At 35.1% G+C, this 22,717-nt stretch overlaps 2 protein-coding genes and 2 long non-coding RNA genes across 10 annotated transcripts in view; 1 reads left to right on the top strand and 3 right to left on the bottom strand.

The window, feature by feature from the left end:
- Window positions 1-142: 142 nt before the first annotated feature.
- Window positions 143-2,778, bottom strand: LOC107037025. Its single transcript, XR_001460800.1, has 2 exons — window positions 2,653-2,778; window positions 143-1,484 (listed from the first exon to the last, which is right to left on the bottom strand). It is a non-coding gene; the product is annotated as an uncharacterized LOC107037025 (long non-coding RNA).
- A 5,053-nt stretch (window positions 2,779-7,831) lies between these two features.
- LOC107037056 lies at window positions 7,832-11,476 on the bottom strand. Its single transcript, XR_001460803.2, has 2 exons — window positions 11,302-11,476; window positions 7,832-8,158 (listed from the first exon to the last, which is right to left on the bottom strand). It is a non-coding gene; the product is annotated as an uncharacterized LOC107037056 (long non-coding RNA).
- A 2,323-nt stretch (window positions 11,477-13,799) lies between these two features.
- On the top strand, window positions 13,800-15,317 carry LOC107037055. The gene is made up of 4 exons (XM_015255377.1): window positions 13,800-13,882; window positions 14,004-14,145; window positions 14,782-14,911; window positions 14,963-15,317. Exons 2-4 carry the CDS (start codon window positions 14,021-14,023, stop codon window positions 15,245-15,247), a joined length of 540 nt encoding a protein of 179 aa, XP_015110863.1. The 5' UTR covers window positions 13,800-13,882; window positions 14,004-14,020; the 3' UTR covers window positions 15,248-15,317.
- A 5,242-nt stretch (window positions 15,318-20,559) lies between these two features.
- The window catches only part of LOC107037118 (kinesin-like protein unc-104), a 38,432-nt gene continuing 36,274 nt past the window's right edge, over window positions 20,560-22,717 (bottom strand). For all 7 annotated transcript variants that reach the window (XM_015255495.1, XM_029126035.1, XM_015255497.1 and 4 more), the window contains 3 exons: window positions 22,360-22,600; window positions 22,159-22,295; window positions 20,560-21,167 (listed from right to left, as the gene is read on the bottom strand). In XM_015255495.1, the coding sequence (XP_015110981.1) occupies window positions 20,975-21,167; window positions 22,159-22,295; window positions 22,360-22,600 (571 nt within the window). In that variant the 3' untranslated portion in view covers window positions 20,560-20,974. The remainder of the gene's footprint in view (window positions 21,168-22,158; window positions 22,296-22,359; window positions 22,601-22,717) is intronic.

A 22,717-nucleotide genomic window follows, 5' to 3' on the forward strand; every position in this document is an offset into this window, starting at 1 on the left:
AATACTATTGTCTCCTGATAGCAGACAATTAGGTTCTCGGATTTTTTCCCCCCGAAAAAAAATCCCCGGAGAAAATTCCCCGGAAAAAATTCCCCCGGAATTATTTCCCTTTATGAATGTAAAAAACAATTACACAAACACGCATTATCAACGTCAATTTTATTTATTAGATCCTTCAATCTTCGAAGACATGCCAGATGAGAATTCAACTTTTTCAATAGATCAATAATAAATAAATTACGTTACTGCAATAAATTAATTGTCAACATTTTCGAACCAATTCCCCCAAATAATTCGAATTAATCTGTTGCATCAATAATCCATGAATCTTCATCATTCATTATATTCTCGTCCTATCGCTGATTCATAAAAAAAAAACATTGACAACATTAAACAAAACATCATCTTGCACTACCAAAACAATCCATTTCAAAAGAAACATATTTCCAAGCAACCAATCATGAAATTACATTGTCATTATCACGTGTAACTTGGAGGAGTAACGAGAATACTTTCCAACATTAACAATAAAGTTAAAAATTGTAATATGTTTATTTTTCATTTTTGCCGGAGATTTTTTTTTCGGCGATTTTCAGGGAAAAATAATTCCGGAAAAATAATTCCGAGGGAATATTTAGACGAGGGATTTTTTTCCACGGGGAGATTTTTCCGAGAAATTTTTTCGGGGAAGAAAAATCCGGTCACCGACAATGGAATATTTATTGAATATTTCATTGAACTTGTTTCTAAGAATTTTTCTGTTATCACAAACTCGCTAGTATTCCGGTTTTTTGCAATAAAATTGCCAGACCGGCTTATCAGCCCGCAAATTATGCCGATGAGTCGAATTCTCCTCGGCGTTTACATCGAAGGTTTCGAGAAAGCAATTATTGCAGTTCCAGTATCACAAAAACAGAAAATGTGACAAATTAACGCTGACCATGAACCAACAGAAAAACAACGCTGTTGGAAGAAAGTTAAAATTGAAATGTGATGAAAATTCCCAAAAAAAGTATCAGAAATTTCAGCCAAAATTTTTGACAGTGGAATGCATTGATTTTTAGCAGAGCAATCATTAAAATCTAATGATATTTTTTTGTTAAATTTTCATTTAATGATCCATATGTAACAGACTAGGCTCTTTAGATCATCTATATTTTTATATTAATAAGTGATTGTTGATAATATTCATAACATTTTTAACGAATGAAGAAAAAAATTAGCTAATCCTTACTTTATAGTAAGGATTTAAATACAATTGAAATTTTAGGATTTTTATTATAGAATCGCAGCAACACCCCGCAGCGCTGTAGACGCCACTTTAAGGGGAAAAGATATTATACCGCCGAAGACTGGAAATCTGCCCAATATTGAGGACAAAATTCCGCCGCTGCTACCGCTATCACTATCGCCGGAGTTGCTATCACCACCACCTCCAGAGCCACCACCTCCGTTGTTATTATTCCCATCGTTATTGTTTTGAGCTGAAGAAACCCGAAAAAAATATGTTAGACCGACATTTTTATAGATTCACAAAAAATTGCTGCTCTCATTAACAATCCTTCCATAACTTGGGATAGAAACTGTTTTTTTTTCATTGCTTTATATCGCCCTGACTTGGATTTGAATATACTGCAAAATATGGTCGAGATTTTAAACAATTAGCCCGAGTTTTGAACCCGGGATCGCGAGTATGTGAGCCTACCAGCCACTGTACCTACCTTATCCATTGTACCAGCCTAATTGTAAAAAAAAAAAATGAGTCGCTGTCTCAATTCTGTACAATAAAATCATACGAATGAAATTTCATTGAATCGTAGGCAATTCGAACTGCAAGATACAAAAGTTGCCGCAAAGATATAGTATTGGGGACTAAAAATTGTTTTTTGGGAATTTGAGTAACTCTTCGATGAAAAGAATAATAAAAACAAGTGGATGATTTCTTCTGTCTTCATAAAGCAGCCACTAACGCACCCACTGCACCAACCTAGTAGTTAAAAAAAAAGCTCAAATCGCTGGATAAATTCTGCACATTAAAATGATACGACTCACCGACAGTGGAAATAACCCTGATATGGGTTCTATACTATAAACCAATAAAAAAAAAAATAAAAAAAATGATGGAATTTAATTAAATTTTAGTCAATTCGAACTACAAGATATAAAAATTGCCGCAAAAATATCGCGTTGTGGACTAAAAAATATTTTTAACAAATAGTTTTTTGAAAAGAATGATTAAAACAAGTGGAACGTTGCTTTTCTCTTCATAAAGCACTGCTATTGTTCCTAAGAAATTCGCGATAAGCTTCCGACTAGTCATTATGCACATCATTTTCACCTGTCGAATGGAATTGATCGTTTAATATTATCATGTTCAACTGACTTGAATCTCCTCGTTGATCAATCTGTTAGATTTCTTGTAAAAATTCTTGTCTATCCTATTTATTGTTTGCAGTAAATTTCAATTAATGTCGTTGGATGGGGCTCAACAATACCTCCATTCGGAAAACAAAATACTGAAATTCCTTCGATTCATTAACACAAAAAAACCAAAACTTGAATTTGAACGATTACAAAGCTCCAACTCGGAAGACATGAACAATTTTGAGCAAATGCAACTCTCGACTGTCCCTGATGACGTTGTCAACTCACCGTTGACCTCCAGAAGGTACATGCAGCCAACGAAAATCACGAGGATGATGGAGCCCTTGAAGGAAGCCATTTCTATCAGCGCCGAACAATAAGACCGATGTTACCAATAGCCCGGTGAAATTCACAGTGAAGACCTGTGAGTAAGTCACTATTAATTTATGCCATTCCCTGGGCGATAAGCGATGGGTAAACATGAAAAAAACAAGTCCCAATACGCAGTGCGATATGAGTTATCAAACTACGAAAATTATTTTCCACCCCGAGGAAATGGCACTACCTCTCCTCGGTAATGTTCATTATCCCCGACGTTTTCCATCTTTTTCGCGAATAAGAGACTTCGTTGGCATTGGCAGGCGGCCCCGGTGTATCTTGAATGAACATTTGGCGATTCCACTTGAAAGTAGGAAATTGAGGAATAGAATAGACTTCTTGTCCCCGACTCCTGAAGCTGCAAGGCACATGAGACAAATTCAAACGTAAAAGAAAATGAAAAATTTCGGAAATAGAAAAGCGTAGGGAATTCGATAGAAGATTCTATTAAATTAGATTTCTATTGAACTTGTAGTCAAGAATTGTCCGGTTTTCTGCTTTCGAATGGAAGCTTTGTAATCATCCGAATCTGAGTTTTGGATTTATTTTGTTCTATCGACCCAGTGTGATCCAAAAAATCTGAAAATGGCATTTTAGATCTCGTTCGTACGCGTGTGTGTATGTGTACATATGTAAAAACGTTTTTCTTCAAGTTTTCGCCAATGAATAAATGGAATTCAGTAGCGAAGTGATATATGTCAATTTTGACTATTGACCAGTTTTTAATGAATATCTCAGAATCTAAGGGAGATAGCAAAATTTTTTTGGTGGATTTTATTCAAATTCATTCAAGTATGTGTAAATAAAATTTTCCTATTGACATTTTGTCGAAGGGTGAGGGGAGACATAGAACCGTAAGAAAGACAATCGGTTATATAGAAAAAAGGGATAATAAGAATAATGATGATGATAACATTAAACTAAGTGGAAAACCTGACAAAATTAGTTTAAAAAAAATCTTATTCAATTTAATAAAATGAAATAGACAATGAATTATACATGATAGAAGGAAATGATGTGCAAAATAACCATTCGGAAGCATATTGCTAATTTATTAGCAAAATTAACTATACAATATGCAATACAAGAGGAATTTCCCACTTGTTTACGCATTTTTTTTAATAGAAAATGTCCAATAGAAAATATTTGGTCGCTAAAGCGGCGAAATGATTCAAGTCGTTTTTGCCTATTGGTGGGATTTCAATGAATATGTAGGAATGTAAGATAGCAAAATTTTTGTTACAACCTTTTTGTAGCTCTCAATTCGCTTTACGAGAAAGGTTATTCTGAAATTTTTGACATCTCCCTTGGATTCGGAGATACTTCTGGTTTCACTCTTATTAAAGTTGAAGTAAATAAAGTAGGAAACAGAAAAATTGTTTAACGTTGAAATTTTTTATTCGTCACTTTACCATATTTTTTGTAATACCTGCCTCAAAAGTTCACTTTTCGAAACCGTTTAGTGTGTGTAAAGTGGTTGTTTTACGCACAATAAACCAATAAATACTGTACTTCCCCTTTTATCAAATCATCGCTTCATGTTGCACCACTATCATCTCACCACGGACGAAAAAATTTAATAGAAAATTCTATTGAATTTCTATTGAACTGTTCTATTAGTTTTTGGCCGATTCTATTGAAATGTTCAATAGAAAATATTCAGTAGAAAAAGTCAATAGAATTCAATTTTTCTATACAACTTATTTTCTTGATGAGAAGAAAAGAAAAATAGAATGAACAGGTACCTGAAAAGGGTCAGAAGTGGTTCCAAAGGTCATGAAACGTGAAGAAATGCTTAAATTTCCACATTCGATTTTCGGGGTCATTACAATAACTTCCTCCCTTCGGGTCGGGAAGTTAAAAACACTTGGAAAGTTTGAGTCGAGCAAATTCTATAGAAAATATATGAACAGAATAAGTTATATAGAAAAATCGAATTCTGTTGACTTTTTCTATTGAATGTTTTCTATTGAACATGTCAATAGAATCAACCAAAAATTAATAGAAAATTTAATAGAAATTCAATAGAATTTTCTAACGAATTTGATAAGTTTTTTCTATTAAATTTTTTCGTGCGTGACTCTCTACTTTGTGAAATCTCATCTTTAAACTTTTCAGTATCTATCTTCTTTTTGTAAACCTATAAGTATATAGTCACCTTGTTTTCTAATGTTTTTATACTTCTTTCTTGATAACCGACGGTAGTGGCCGTGCGGTTAGAGTGCTAGACTCGTATGCCAATGATCCGGGTTCGCTTCCCGGCACCGGCGGTCAAAATTTATAGCGCTCTAATCTCACAGTTTCACTGCCGAGCGGTAGTCCCGTCAAAAGGACGACTGTACCAGGGCAGGTTTTTCCCTCGAATGAGGTTTTCCCTCCCTTCGGCAAATGCGGTACAGGGGGTTGAGGGGGGTGGGAAGGGAACAAATCGTAAAGACCCGAAAGGGTATACGAGAAGAAAAATTTTTACTTCTTTCTTAGTACCTGGCTGAAGGTCCTCGAGCGATGGCCAGTTGCAAGTTCTCGGGCTTGCAACGAATTTCGTTAAAAATAAAAAAAATAGTAATGTACTTATTCATTTATTAAAAAATGAATATTTCAACAGATAATTCAACAACTGTACACATAATTATTTTTTCCTCTTCCGGATGTATAAATTATGTATAATTCAGTAGCAAAGTGGTAACTCGAGTGGAAATTCAAATCAGGATAGAATAAGAGACTGACCAGTAAAAACTAACTTTGATCATTCTGTACAGTACCGGATCCGATACGGACCTAGTCGAGATTTAACTGATCAGAATAGGATCAAAATTCACTTCGCCGCATTAGATTCAGATATTCCATTCAGGATCTCATCAGATGGTGATCCGAAAGTCTAATCAATAAATTCAGTCCAGTATTGGACCTAAAACTGATCTAGATCCAAGCTAACCGAGTGAAATTTCTACTCGGGAAAACGGTATGAGTCAATTTTGACTATTGACCAGTTTTCAATGAATATCTCGGAATCTAAGGGATATAGCAAAATTTTTGTTACAACCTTTTAGGGAGAGCCGACGGAGAGCTACACCAAATGTAATTACGAAAATTTTGCTATCTGCCTTAGATTCCAAGATATTCCTCAAAAACTCAACGGGGAGAGAAGTCGACTTAAACCGCTTTACCCCTTCGCTACTGAATTATCTATAAATTATTTCCGAAACATGAAAACTCTTTGCAAGTGACCATTTTTATTTACACAATTGTACATAATTTAGGTCTTGGAATGAAGAAAACCGTGATAATTAATTGAAGGTAAATTATTCTCAAATTCCTCGATCAAAGGAGATCAGCAATGCCTTTCAGTAGTTGTGCCACTCCACCAAGAAGACCACTGAGCAGAGAACCGAGGAGTGGAATTTGCTCCAAAGTCGATTGTTTTTTGGCATCACTGGAAGATTCAGAGCTGCCACTGGTGCTGGAGTTGCCACCTTGAGCTGTCGCCCAAAAATGTCTCAAATGAAATTAACCCCGACTGTGACAATTCATCGATTCGCGACGTTTCCCGCATTAAAGAATTCATTCGACAAACTGAATTTAACACAGAATTTAATTTCAATCCCATGAACTTACCGGTGACTTCCATTATGCCGACACATGCCACGAAGATGATGAGAATTGATACAACTTTGAGTGATGCCATTTCGATGGAGGAATAGTCAGACCGATGTTGCCAAGAGTCAAGCAGAAGTCACAGTAAAATCTGGCGACTGTCTCAGTGTTACTTGTAGTCCATCCACCACTCGTTGATAAACGGAGGAGGAAAAAAGTAGCTCACATATTATTCCAAATGACCCAGGAAAAAAAAATTATCGCACGTGGGGGAAATTAACAACCAGAAGTGGAGGTTTCTGCGAACGACAGGGGCTGTTGCTAATACGGGCCATCTCTTCCTTGGTTTTTCTTCGCTTCGAACTCCCATTCCTGTCCTCCCATTTTTATTTGCATAGAGGGGAGAAGAATTGAAAGACATTTTTTACTGTGAACCACTTCAATTATGATACTAAAAAACTAATGATTCAATTTTGCAATTATTATTTAGATTTAATGAAGATTGCCGTGAAGGCACGTATGAAGAAAATTCAATAGAAAACCTAGCGAATTCGCTAGAAAATTCTATTGGAATTCTATTCGAATTTCTGTTGAAATTTTTCTCTTGAGATTTTTTCGATTAGAATTATTGGGCACAAATTTTCCAAGCTTTTTCCGCTGGATTTGGTTTTACTTTACATCACAGAATCCGAGTAGAAAAAACTTAGAAAATTGATGCCCATTCTTATAGAAAAAACCTCAAGAGAAAATTCCAAATAGAAACTCGAAATCTGTTGACTCTTTCTTATCGAATATCCAATAGAATCAGCGCAAAAAAACAAATAGAATTTTTCAATAGAGTTCCAATAGAATTTTCTAGCGAACTCGGTAGGTTTTCTATTGAATTTTTTCATGCATGGGGGAGTGCACTGGGCACTCGAAACGTCGGCAAAAAATTTCAGATTCAAGTTACAGTTTTTTTTTGCATTGATTGCATAAACATTTATTACAATGACTCTAATACTCATCCATCCCTATTCTATTCCACTTTTAAAAAAATCCAGTGTAACGATTTATGAAGCCTCCATTCCGCTTATCAAGTAATGTATAATAATATGATGTATATGTATTTTTTTGTGTACTGTAATCTTTTGTTTGTAGTAATTGCAAAAAGAGAGAAATTCATTTCTTACTGTAATAAAAAAATACATATGTAAGACGGTATATATGTATATAGTACACAATGCATCCCGAAAAATAAATAAAAAACACAAAAAGCAAAGGGGAAGCGAAGAAGAAGATGAAGAGGATGACGAAGTTTTCGAATAAATTATTCAACAATTAAATTCCCACTATGAGAAACTTTGCTAAAACCAATCATTTTTCCTGCATTATTATTGAGATAAAAATTAATGAAAGCGAGAAACTGTAAGCTTTTATTACTATTCTGGCACCCATGGAAAACAATACCCGCGCCCTGTTCTGGTTGAATGAAAAAAAAGGGAATGAAAAGACATTTTTTAATGTGAACAAAATTTTTATTCAACACCTGCAAAAATTATGAATTGAATTTGAATATTGACAAAAACACGAAAATATTTCATGCGAGTTATTTTTTTCTGCAAGTGATATTCACCGCGATGGAAATTTTTTTACAGCATATTAGCTGTTAACCGGAGAATTCCCTTCACCATTGACAGAATGCCAACTGTGAGAGAGCCAGCTATTGGGATTTTGCCCAAGAATGAATCGAGGGCTGAGACTTTGTCACTGGAAGAACCACTAGAGGAATCCCCGCTAGAGGAATTACTGCTTTCGGTAGACGAGTCATTACCAGATTTACCTGGAGTCAAAATCGAAACCAAAAAATCGTGAATAATATTTCGAGAGACAAAAATTCACAAAACTTCACCAGAAACAAGTGGGAAATGGCTCTTGTATTGCATATAGTATAGTTATTTTTTCTAATAAATTAGCAATATGCTTCCGAATGGTTATTTTGCACATTATTTCCTTCTATCATGTATAATCCATGGTTTACTTCATTTTATTAAATTGAATAAGATTTCTTTTCAACTGATTTTGTCAGATTTTCAACTTATTTGAATGTTATCATCATCATTATTTTTATTACCACTTTCTTCTATACAACTGATTGACTTTTTTACGGTTCTATCTCTCCCCTCAGCCCTTCGGTAAAATGTTAATAGAAATTTTTTATTTATACATACTTGAATAAATTTCAAACATCACATTTGAAGAAATCATCAGAAAGCTCACTTTCAGGGAAATTCATGAAAAATTCGAAATTTTCAACAATCATCAGAAAAATCAAATCAACCAATGTAGCTATCGTAATCAGCATTTAATTTCGACTTAATGGCATTAAAACAAACATTTTGAGCTATGATTGAATTCATTTAAAGATATCCCCGGAATTCTGATTTTCAAAAAATACATAATTTTTGAAAATTTTCAAATAAATCAAAATAACGATTATTGCTATCGCCTTCATCTTCGAACTCGATCAGAAGGACATCCAAACAATTTTTTTAAGCCATCATTCAATCAATTCAGGATATTTTTTTAGTTATCGTGGGACAATCGATTTTCGAAAAAATTCGAAAATTAAAAAACTTTATACTTTTCATTATCTATCTTCTTTTTGTAAACCTATAACTATATAGTCACCTTGTTTTCTAATGTTTTTATACTTCTTTCTTAATACCTGGCTGAAGGCCCTTGAGCGATGGCCAGTTGCAAGTTCTCGGGCTTGCAACGAATTCCGTTAAAAATAAAAAACTAGTAATGTACTCATTCATTTATTAAAAAAAATGAATATTGCAACAGATAATTCAACAACTGTACACATAATTATTTTTTCCTCTTCCGTATGTATAAATTATGTATAATTCAGTAGCAAAGAACGCTAATAAGTCAGTTTTGAGTATTGACCAGTTTTCAATGAATATCTCTGAATTTAAGGGATATAGCAAAATTTTTGTTATAACCTTTTTAGGAGAATCGACTGAGAGCTGCAACAAATGTAATTACGAAAATTTCGCTATCTGCCTTAGATTCCAAAATATTCCTCAAAAACACAACGGGGAGATAAATCGACTTAAACCGCTTTAGCACTTCGCTACTGAATTATGTATAAACTATTTCCGAAATATGAAAACTCTTTGCAACTGACCATTTTTATTTACGCAATTGTACATAATTGAGGTCTTGGAATGAAGAAAAACGTGATAATTAATTGAAGGTTAATTATTCTCTAATTCCTCGATCAAAGGAGATCAGCAATGCCTTTCAGTAGTTATGCCATTCCACCAAGAAGACCACTGAGCAGAGAACCGAGGACTGGAATTTTGTCAAAAGTCGATTGCTTTTTGGCATCACTGGAAGATCCAGAGCTGCCACTGGTGCTGGAGTTGCCAGCTTGAGCTGTCGCCCAAAAATTTCTCACATGAAATTAACCCCGACTGTCCAATTTATCGATTCGCGAAAATTAAAAAACTAAACGATGAATTGAATTTTAATTAATGGCGATCGATAGGGCTCGACAATACCTACATTTGAAAAGCATATTCAGTTCCATCCAGACATTGGCGCACAAGTAAAGAAAAACTTTGTTACCTACGTACATACTGTGTACACACGTACGGGCGAGGTCTAAAAATTTAAACTTTCGGACTTTTTGGATCATACTAGTATGTTTCCAGCTGGGTCGATATAATACAAAAAATCGAAAACTTAAATTTGAACTACTACACGCTGTTAGAAAATGACTCTTGAAATTTCAAGTAAACAATCTGGAAATTTTTAACAATCACTCACACGAAATTTTCATGCATTTTATTATTGAAAAATCAGTTGAATTCTGCGGTATTTAATGGAATTGCAATTTTCAGCTCCACATGATAATGAAAATTATTAAAAAATTTTAGATGTCATTGAAATATCAGTGATAATCTACACTGTCAGCACGAAATGAAATTTCATGGACAGTTGACTTCTAATTTTCAAAACAGTAACACTGAGTGCGCTTTAGAGAAAAAAATCATGAAATTTTCGGTTTCACTGAAAATTCAATAAAATTCTAGAATTTCAAGCAGCACGAAGACGAGAATTCCATAATTTATTTGAATTTATTTGAATTTTTCCAACCTAATATGAATATTCAATGTCAAATAACATTGAATTTTCAGTGAAACCTTAAATTTCATGATTTTTTTCCCCTAAATCGTATTCAGCGTCACTGTCCTGAAAATTCAAGAATATATTTATCGAAAGTTTATGGTTTTCTATTCATTTTCAGAGAAAAATGGAACTGACATTTACAGTTCTCTGTGATTTTTCCCTCAAATTCTGAATTTTCAATGACAAAATTTCTTGAAATTTCAGTGGTAATTAAATTAGATAAAAATTTCCAAAAAGTTTAACGCAAGTTTCAGACAAAAATTTTCACCAGTGTGACATGGAAAACCTAGTTATCTTGAATTTCCAGGCTGAATGAGAGATTTCATGAACCATTTGATCTTTAATTGAATTCAAATTCACAACACTGAGAGTTCAAGTGCAACTATTGCTCAATTTCCAAAAAATTTCCAACAGTGCAAAGCTTTCATTCGGGAGCAAAAATAACAAACCACACGGAGAGAGATTTTTTAGAAAAATTCTAGTGCTGGCACGGGAAAAGAGGCGCAAGGTGACGGCCAGGAAAAAATTCCAGTGCCGGCACTAGAAATTTTATTGGGGAAAACGTGAATTTTTCCTCGTATTTGTGTGAAAATTTCACGAAGTCCCCAGAAATTTTAGCAGAAATACCAAGAAATTTTATCTTAACAGCACTAGAATTTTTCCCAGCCGGTAGATTGTGATTTTTTCCAGTACTCGTACTAAAATTTTTCTAGAAAATTTCTCTCCGTGCAGAATTGCAAACAGGGGCAAGTGAACATAAAACTATTCACTCTGTTGACTCACCGTTCACTCCGAGAAAGTAACCACTAGCGACGAGGATAAAGAAGACGATTGTAACCCTCCGGGATAGAGCCATTTTCATGCGGAATATTCGGGTCGATGTTACCAGTAGTCCAGCTGAATTGATAGTGATAACTAGTGGGCGAATATCCAACAATTTATGCAGCTATTTCTACGATAATAATGAGAATAAGCATGCTGAATAGTCTTCCCCCCTGGCGCGCGTCAATAATCGGAGAATTGGCTCGTTATCGATCAAGGCACGTCAACATTTTCAGCATTTCCGGACAGCTCCTTCATATTGAAGACCATCCAGGTTTGAATAAATACAAGTTTATTAATTCAGTAGCAAAATGGTAAAACGGTACAAGTCAATTTTAACTATTGGCCAGGATTCAATGAATATCTGGAAATCTAAGGGAGATAGCAATTTTTTTCTTATGAACTTTTTTATAGAGCCGATTGAGAACTACAACAAATGTGATTACGCAAATTTCGCTATCTCCCTTAGATTCGGAAATATTCTTCAAAAACTCAACTGGGAGATAAGTCGATTTAAATGTTTTACCACTTTGCTACTGACTTGAAATGAGGCGATGATAAACTGCAAAGAGAAATGTCGAATAGGGATGACAAGAATGAATAGAAACTACTGAGCGACGCCAACATCAGGGGAGAGGGCCGGAAGAAAAGATGAGAAATATGAGAAAGAAAGGAAACATGTGTTGTGATGGTTTTGAGCCATAGTCGGTCAGTTGCAGGTAGAAAATAAAAAAAATCTTCGAAATCTCCATCAATTGAAGAACAAATCGCACAACGTTTCGAGTGCTCAAGGCACTCCTCCTCAGGCGCCAAAATTGACCAAATTTGTGGAATTTCGAAAAGAAAAAATTGAAAATGAAATTGGTTGGAGATCCAAGAAAATCCCCAACTTGTATGACGACTCAAAATACTTGTTTTGATTATAAGAATTACTGAACAAAAAATGAAACAAATCAAAAGTGACATAATCTGCAAAATTTAACTTTTTCAACTTTTTTTTTGAAAATTCGTTATTGTGAGCATCTAAAGATCGAAAAAAATTCATTACTAAAAATATTCTTATAGGCAGTAAAAAATTAAAAATTTAGACGCTTAATAAATCAAAATCGGATGGGTAGAATTCCAGTTATTGAAAAAAATCGAAAAAACGAGAAAAAAATCATATCTCCAAACTGGGCTGCCGAAAAAATGTGAATAAATCAGGTCCGGTCGCGCGCTTCGCGCGCTCCCTCTTTAGGGTATGACCGGTAGGGGTTGGTGGAATTGGATGTGACCCATTACGGGTCGCACCAATAACTTCCCGACCATTTGTTTTTTCTTTCATTAATTTTTTTATTATGTATTTATTCAATCTTTTTCTCACATTTCTCCGAGGAAATACCCATAGAAGACAAGAAAATCCGTGCGCGTGCTCGCACTCACACACACTCCCATGCACACACATCGCCGTATTCCGCATCGAGAAAAGATGTAATTTATCAGAAAAGTAAAATTGTTTCTTGAATGTATATCGATTTCGAAAAAAGCTAGTGNAGCGTCAACGGTTGACTCATTTAGCGTGGAATACCTCATATGTTTTGATTGATTTAGAGAATACATCGAAACGAATATTTTGAAGACAAAAAAAATCGAAATCGGTCCGCTAGTTTTGAAGATAAAACAATGCTTCCATGCGGAAGGAAAAGCAAAAAAAAAACAAATACTCTTTAATTAAATTTGTATTCTTCTCTTTTAATAGAATGAATTAAATAAATGACAAACATTAGAAATTGAAGACTAAACATTTTTCCGTACTGACCTTCACTTTTCCTCGTCCGGGGATTGGGTATTGGCCCTTCCCCAAACTCGTAAAGAGAAAATCACTGCGAAAAAATATCGTTCACGGCTAGTGCGATGGGGTTTTTTGACTCGCGTGTTTGGCCACTCCTCGCCTTTAGTTCGGACGCCAACTCCACGCGAGTAAAAAAAAACCCCTGGCAGTCGCCCTGAATATACTACATCATACTTATTATGTAAAATAATAATAATAATAATAAAACTATTTTTAATTAATTTTCTGCTGGCCAAATGCAGAAGGCTGTCATCCTTGGGTCACTTCGTCTACTTAGGCAGCATGATTCTGGATTGCAGTAGAGCTCACCCTCTGGTCAGAGAGAGCACTATTGCAGAGCGATTAGGAGAAGTTTGTATCGCTTAGTTTGCTGGGCGGTCTTCGAGGTGAAGTCAGAGGCTTCGAGAATCGGTTAGCGATCTCATTTACAATAATACTAATTTTGTACTACAATTTTTTTCATAGAACGGTCGCTCGCAAAACAAAAGACTGTTTCAATCACATTCACCGTTTCACGTCGTCACAAAAAATAATGGCAAAGTCTCTGTTGCACGATGATTTCGTATCATTTAATAAAAAGTTAGAAATCCCAAGAAATTCCAGGGAATAGAAAATGGATTATATTAATTGAAAATCATTTCAGACTTGCAAGACTGAAGGAGAAGACTTTCCACCTTCAGGAAGAGGAAATTTCCAGGAAAAATGACGAAGGTTGATGATAAAATAAAATATATGATTGTAATTTGTCATCAAAGTATATTACATTACTAGATTTAATGGAGAACATTTCGTAAATTTTTGGGGGTTAATTGCATGGGATGAAATATTTCAGAGCCCGAAGAAATAAAAATGGAGGAAGAGAATTGCGGGCTCTGTAAAGGCGGGGAAAAGTCAGGGTCGACTCACGTTCACATACAAGACTTGTGTCCGGCTGATAGGAAACGCATTACCAGGCTTGTGGAAAAACTGGTTGAGTAAGGCGATATTGACACTCTTTTATTCCAACGAAAAAAAATTAGTAAAGCTAAGAATTCTGCCAAAGTTCTGTTGAATTTTCTGTTAGGTTTTTCGCAATCCTCTGGAAATGTTCAACGGAATAGTATATTTCGTAATGAGTGCAAAAAAGTGTTTTTTGGCGAGTGGGAGGTTTATATCACGAGCCGAAGGCGAGTGATATAATCCCACGAGCTAAAAAACATTTTTTCACGAGTTACGAACAATATTTTTCATCACATGGTGGCGGAAATTGGACTTTTAGGCACGCGGAGCATGCCGAAAAGTTCACTTTTCGTCACAGCGTGATGAAAAATATTTTACAGTGAAAATCAATAGAATTCAATTTTTCCACAGAACTTTTTCTATTCAGATATTTTCTATAGAAATTATTTGGCTCAAATGTTCCAAGTTTTTTGTTTGATTTTTTTTTCGAAAGGAAGAGAAAAATGAAGTGAAAAAAACTTCCAAAAAATCATGTCGAGGGATTCCTACAGAAAAAAAATTCTATCAATTTTTGGACTAATTCTACAAGATTTTTCAATGAAATTATTTCCATTGCACATTTCCTTTGAAAAATGCCCAGTAAAAATAGGATTTTCATGTTTTGTTGCTAGGGCAACTCAAGCCAAAGATAAATTAGAGATGGATGTGGCTGAAGTAAGAGCAGAAAACGAAGCGCTGATAAACCGCTACGACCTTTTCACAACTGAGCGCGAGGAAGAAATGAAGAAAATCAAGTCCAAGGTTAAACTAGGTTGACTTTCCCCTAGAAAAAAAATAATTTATCATTTACAGCTTTCAGAGAAGACAGACCAACTGAACAAATTCCGTCTTCAAACATCGCATTCCCTCGAGCTTTTAGCGGAGCAAGTGAAGGCTCAGGAGACGGAGTACCTGAAGCTCACCGACACCGTGAACGAGCTTTTACGAGAGAAACTACGGTTACAGAATGCCGTAGCCGAGCGCGATGCAAAAATTCGTCTCCTCGAGGTGAGAATAAATAAGAAAGAAGAAGAAGAATTCAAAGTAGAGAGACTTGTGCCTCTTGAAGAGCATGAGGAAACTCGTGAAACAGTGTGAGAAGGCGAACCATTATCCATTTGTCAAAGGAAAAATTAAATTTTTTAGCCCAACCAATTTTTTTCGTAAATAAAAACTGTGGAAATTGAAAACGCAAATGGTGAAGCATTGAAATTGATATTCACTTCACGTTTACTGAATTCCTTTATTCCTTTCCATTTTCCTTGTTGGTGAATGGAAAATACTGTTATCACTCGGCGTTATCAATCTACTTCGAGGCAGGTGGATAATTGCTGTCTAATCATCGTCGACTGCTCTATTTACTTAATCTATTTATTCTCTCTATTTATTTAAAAATCTAGCGAATTCGATAAAAAATTCTACTGAATGTCTATTAAAATTCTATCATTTCTGTTCACTTTTTTTTTAATAGAAAAATGTCTAATAGAAAGTATTTTATAGAAAAAATCAGTAGAATTTCATCTTTCAACAAATTTCTATTAGGACTTTCATCTCCCCCATTTTTCATCTTTTTTTTAGTTGAAAAAAAAAAAAATTTAACTGAAGAATTTCTACGGAAAATATCTCAATAAAATAAATTGCATAGAAAAATCCAATTCTGTTGATTTTTCTATAGAATATTTTTCACTGAACAATTCCACAACTAATGGAAAGTTCAATAGAAATCCAATAGATTTTTCTATTAAATTCTTTCGTACTTCTTTTATTATGACGAATAGTTGTTGCATCTCTGAAGCTGTGAATTCTTGAAGTCGTCCTTCCTGCCCCCCGCCAACCAATCTTTTCAATTAAAAAGCTGATCAAATTTTTTTTTTCAATGAAATAGTCTTTAAGCATAAGCTTTTTATTGATCGATTTATTACATGATTGCTCTTACACCAGTTACTATCTCGTAATTCATGTAATAATAGTAATAATCATAAGAATAATAAATGCACGTTTAGTTTTTTTTCATCAGCATTAAAATTGTTACTTGTTATTTTTTTAAATATCTTCTTGAAACTTGTTTACGTTATCATGCCTGAAATATTGATTCAAGTTGAAACAGAAATAACGACTTTTGTTTAATGCATGAGAATTACAAATGTTAGTCATTCTCATTCATCACCACCATCAATGAAAAACAAATACACGGATTTACATACTCAGTTATTATTTTTTGTTGTTTGCAGTCACAGTTTTTTTTATCTTCATGTAATAGAGATTAAACCGTTGGTGTACGTCGTGTCCACAACTTGTTAAAATTTTCTTTAAATAATTCACTCTCTTTCGCGACATCGTACTTCATCACGGTAAATATTAAATTTATTCATATTTATATATATTTATATTTCTCGTATATATATAAACTATTTTCATTCATAGAAGTTAGTCCTATTGTGGTATTTCTTTCATTTTCCGATTAATTTTTTCTCAATTTCAAGAGTGGAGTCATGACATCATCCGGATATTTTCCAAAAACATCAATTTTTTTTAAATTTTTATCCAACAGTTACCATGAATATTCAATACTTATGATCGATGTTTTTTTAAAATGTATATTATATGCTTTTTTTATACCGTTTAACAAAATAAAACTATCAATCACTACAACAGTCAGCAAGCAAGAAAATTGGTAACACAATTGAATTAATTTGTCCTTTTTTTCCTCAATATATTTTTCTTCTCGTCATTCTGTGTACGATTGGTTGATGAATTATTTATCATTTCGAATAAGTGTTCATGTCAGCTGGTAATTTTTCCATGTACTTAATTTAAATATTAAGTTTATTTTACCCTTTATTTAACGTTTAATCATGACTAGAATTGAATTAAACTAGTTGGATGTCATTGATAGATTTTTTTAAAGACAAATTTCAAGCTTTTTAAGCTCTAATAATTTTTTTTCGGGGTTGAAAGCTCAAGTTTAAAGCCCTCGCAAAATGATCAAATTGAGCTTGCGATGACATGCACGTAATACCATGACGTTCACATCAAATTGTTCAGAAAAACCAATGAGAGCTTTTTACTTCGCAAGTCTCAGCTTGAGCTTAAAGCTCCCGTTCCACTTTACCCCGAACTTTTTTTTTATTCAAGATTCATCTTGAATTAAAGCTCCAGTGAGAAAGCTCAAGTTCACAGTCCTCGCAAAATTATCAAATTGAGCTTGCGATGACATGCGGGTAATACCATGACGCTCACATCAAATTGCTCAGAAAAACCAATGAGAGCTTTTCACTTTGCAAGTCTCAGCTTGAGCTTAAAGCTCCCATGCCATTTTACCCCGAACTTTATTCAAGATTGACCTTGAATTGAAGCTCCAATGAGCAAAGCTCAAGGTTAAGGGCTCTGCAAGCTGATAAAGTTGAGCTTGCGATGGCATGACACAAAATGTCATGACCTTGATAGAAAATTGATTCAAAAAAATTATGAGATTTTTGTTACTTCACAAGTATTAGATTGAACTTAAAGCTCTCACGATACTTTACCCAAAACTTTATCAAACTTGACCTTCAACATAAATTCCAATAGAGCCATTTAAAATCGTAAAACTGATTAGTCCTCTCAACTTTGAGATAAGTTAAAAGCTCAATGCTGGAAATATTTACTCAACGTCGCAAGCTCAACAAAAAATCTCCAAAAAATTTATGAAAAATAATCAGAGCTTCAAAAGCATGAGAAAATTCCTGAAAAATCTCCATTAATGTCACCTTTTTAGAATGTTCTTACAGTCAAATCCAGCCAGAACATTCGGATTAAATAAAAAAGCGTGCCTCATTATTTATTCTTGTCAATTAATCAGTTCTTAAAACTACAATGCTTCTTTCATATTTACTTGGTGACTCATTTTTCATTAATATATTTGTGTTTTTTTTTTTATATACAAGATTACCTATCTCGAAGCTTTCAATTCGTTCCTCGCTGTTACATCATGTCTTTATCTTTCTCGCTTATGTCAACAATATATACCGTGACCTTCGTGTCGCGAATACTATCATTCAGTGCTGTAAGTTCCGTCGAAAAGTCGGGGAATTTTTTTTATTTGTCTCACGGTGACTCCCAAAACTAATTGTGAATTGATGATTTCATAATTTATGGATCGAATGGAATGAAAACAATTACGAAAGCTTCATGGTCTAGGTAACTTACGAATAGTCATGGTAGAATGGTTAATTAACTAATAATATATTTCATTTCTAATCAATATTAACAACGATATGGGAACTAGTAACAAAATTAATTAAAAATCAAAGATAATTCTCGCAATTTTTTAAAATGTGAGGAATTTAACATTCACTCTACGTCTCCCAATGATATTTACACATTTTCATGTAATATAAGAGAAACTGCCAAGAGGCCGTTGTGTAAAATATTTTCCAATACTTTTTCGAGATAACAAATGGAATTGAGAGTAAAAGCGCCGGCAGAACGAATATCAACGTCTATACATCGTGATTCATCTTTTTTGTAAATTCATCTTGAAAATTATGATTATCGAATTGACAGTGATTAAACACATAAACATCTACTGAAAATTCGTGCTCAGGATTTTTGGACATTCGTCGGTATCAAGCGTCGATCGATGTGACTATCGATCCTAGATATTATTTGACAAATTTTCAGTTGAAGATTTGCGGAGGGTCTCAGCCGTGGAAATGTTCTCACGAACATTCGGAGAGATTTTCATATTTTTTGGCAATGCTGCTGCGTTCATGTCGCGCTGAAAAGTGTCTTCGTTTACCCATAAACGAGAAGTCGATGTGAATTGAATTTTTTATAAAAAGTGCGAATGTTCTTGAAAATCCGACAATTTTCTCAAATTTTCTGTATAACCGGAGAATTTTCTCGAATATTTTATAACACCGGAGAATTTTCTCATATTTTCTCTAGACAACTGGAGAATTTTCTCAAATTTTCTAGAAATTCAACAGATCGCGCAGGGGTAACTGGCGGAGGGGTAACTCCGCGAATAACTTCCAAAATGAAATTAAAAACACGCTTCGTGTGAATTAAATTAGCAAATGTGCGCATCTTCTAGAAAATTCAACAGTTTTCTCAAATTTTTTGTAAAATCGGAGAATTTTCTCGTATTTTCTGGAGAATCAGAGAGCTTTCTCCAATTTTCTAGAAAAATCTAGAATTTTCTAGAACTTCGACAGATGGCGCTGGCCGTTGGGCGTAACTCTGTAATATCCCCCAAATAATATTCTTCTATCCAGATGGGTTTATCTCCAAATACCGTTAGGGGCAAGTGCCAAAATGTATGTTTCGTCATTAGGCCGAAAAAAACTTTTCTGGCGAATATGACGTTGCAATCGTATGAGCTAAAAAAGTTTTTTCATCACGCTGTGACGAAAAGTGAACTTTTCGGCACGCTCCGCGTGCCTAAAAGTCCAATTTTCGCCACATTGTGATGAAAAATATTGTTCGTAACTCGTGAAAAAATGTTTTTTAGCTCGTGGGATTATATCACTCGCCTTCAGCTCGTGATATAAACCTCCCACTCGCCAAAAAACACTTTTTTGCACTCGTTACGAAATATACTATTTTAGGCTGTATGTCAAATGATATTTCTTGTCATTCCGGCCGTAGGAACGCGTAGCATTCGTAAAGCGCTGCCTTACGGCCGGAATTACAAAATAGTATAACTCGTTACGAGTGCGGAAAAGAGTTTTTTGGCTCGCGGGAGGTTTATAGCACGAGCCGAAGCGAAGCGTGCCTAAAAAGTTACTTTTTCGCCCAGCTTGATGAAATAGTATATTTCGTAACGAGTGCAAAAAAGTGTTTTTTGGCTCGTGGGAGGTTTATATCACTCGCCTTCGGCTCGTGATATAATCCCACGAGCTAAAAAACATTTTTTCACGAGTTACGAACAATATTTTTCATCACAATGTGCCGGAAAGTGGACTTTTAGGCACGCGGAGCGTGCCGAAAAGTTCACTTTTCGTCACAGCGTGATGAAAATGAAATTAAAGACGTGGACACGTCAAAAAGCACATTTCGGCATTCCTTGAACGTAACATTACTGGCAAAAAATATAGTTCAGACACATGTGAGAAGGGATTGTTCACCTCGTGTGATTGGCAGCCTTGGCTCTGTTTCAGGCCGCCAACTTCATAGTTGTCAAAAGCTCGTCTCACTTATATCGATATATACTATCCCAGGATCGATAATCGTCATCGTACGCGTGAAAATATGTGATAGAAAAATCTAGCGTTTTCTGTATGAAATACTATTCAAACTCTATAAGAAATCTGTTGAGAAATTCTATTGAACATTATGCAACTTTACCGTGTCATTTTGTTAAAGGAAATTTTATAGAAGAAAATCTATAGATTTGAACTTTTCTATAGAAATCCCTGGGTGTAAGTTTTTCCGCTATATTTTTACTTTCTCATGACTTAAAAAATTCATCCCCAAAAATTCTTACAGAAAAATTAACGTCTATAGACATTTTTCTATAGCCGAACGTATTTTTAAAAACCGCACGGGGAAGTTGCATATTTTTCAATAGAATTGTTTGATAGAATGCTTATAGTTTTAGCAGAAATTCTATAGAATTTCCAGAGAAACGCCAGATTTTTCTACTAAACTTGTTCACACGTATTCACCCACATCGTAACAAAATTTTCGTGAAAAATCAATGACTGTGATAACTCACTCGAAGATCACCGTGAATCGAAATCTACAAAAGTCCTGGGCCTCGATGACTCGATGGGATCGTCTCATTATTCCCTTTGAAGCCTTGGTGATGACACTCACGTACTCGGCCAGCGATTCCGCGACTCACTTGGCCTGCGTCTGTGTGTCGGGAGGTGGAGCAGTTAGGGTGATTATTGTTGAATTCGTCGTGGGTCCTTTGCGGGCTAGTTTGGATCTTATTTGACCGGCGAGAAGTGGATTTATTGCGTACAACCAATCGTAAACTTCTTTGTCGCCGAGGGTTTGTAGTAGGTAGCCTCTGTGCTTAGTGACAACGCTGGAATAATTATTCAAGATCAAGTTAAACAATTATTAACATCGAGTAAGATTTTTCAAGCATTATGAAAATGAAGAGGGCTCGAGAGGAAGAATTAAGTTATTATGTAAAATCAAATTTTTGGATGTCCTCAAATGGGTATGAGGACTTCCTTAGAAAGAAAGGGGGCTTCGGTTTCGGCGTGCAATATATGTTACATACGAATTTGATATTCGCATATATATATTGCATACATATCGATTATATAATGACATATATTGCATATGGGGCGTTCCATACTATTTTAATCGATTTTTTTTTTCAATTTCGATGAAATTTAAATATGGTATAGAAGTGTTCCAAGCATGCCTTGGAATATTATTAAAAAAAAAAAATTTCTAAGTTATGCGAGTTAGAAATTTTTAGGTTGGACCAGATAGGTAGTTTTAAAAGGAATTATAACTCGATAAATATAAATTTTATCAAAGAAGTGCAAAAGAACTTTTTTATTCAAATCGTATGCGATGGTATATATGCGTGTATATGTTTAATATATGTATCATATATGCATCATAGATTTATTTATATACCTTCCACATACATAATTTTCCGTATGGGTGATTCCCTCAGGAAGAGGTGGTAAAAATTGCCGCCAGAGGGACACGGCGTGGAGTTCGAACTCTCTTTCAATAAAATTAATATGAAAAGTATCCATGAAAGGAGAATGAAGGTATAAGTCGACTCAACTCGCAGGATGATAGTTGAGAATCAAAATCAGGACTTAATCCGTTTTTCACTTGAATAAAAATATAGTTAATTTTTTTTCTACTCGAATCGTTTTTAGGGGATATGATACAATATATAGAATCGTTTTCCATCAACAACTCATTTTCGGAAAAAGCCGACTTATCACCCTTTACCGCTTCGCTACTGAATGGTACACGGAGAGAAATGTGCACATCACAAGAATCACGAGGAATCATTCACTCCAAGTCAAAGATAATAAACCCACCTGAAAGTATTCGGCACCTTAACCATGGCCAGCTGATCCTCGGAATACTCGACCTGCGCCGTGGCCAAATTGATGAGCGCCCTCTCAACAGGATCCTTCTCCTCCCTGAAGATGAAGACGTACGGTCTCCTAACAGCCTGCAAAACTCCCCATTAATCACACTCCTCCCACCCCTCCGCCTCACTCAAAACGACAACTCACCACCCATCTCTTCTTCCATCCATTGGTCTTGTGCTCGAGAACATTCAGGTATCCCTTCCTCGCGATGACTGGACTTATGCGGATCTCCTCGACCTCCGGCACATACAGCACCAGACTCTCCTTCAATGGTGAAGTAGAGCCCAGTGGTGCTGGTGCCAGGGAACTAGACTGACTAGCCGATTCACCCGCCATCATACTCTCCTGGAGCTCCTGGAGTCTAGCCCGTTCTGGTGAGCTCAACCTAAAGATGCAGGACTTAGAACTGCTCCTGATAATAATCCCAGCCGGCTGCAAGGTAACACTCCGTGTCTACACAACCCGAACGCACAATTTCTCTCATTACCTGCGGTTGTCCGCG

Source organism: Diachasma alloeum, unplaced genomic scaffold (assembly GCF_001412515.2).
Source record: "Diachasma alloeum isolate Michigan unplaced genomic scaffold, Dall2.0 Dall_scaffold_00213, whole genome shotgun sequence".
NCBI lineage: Eukaryota > Metazoa > Arthropoda > Insecta > Hymenoptera > Braconidae > Diachasma > Diachasma alloeum.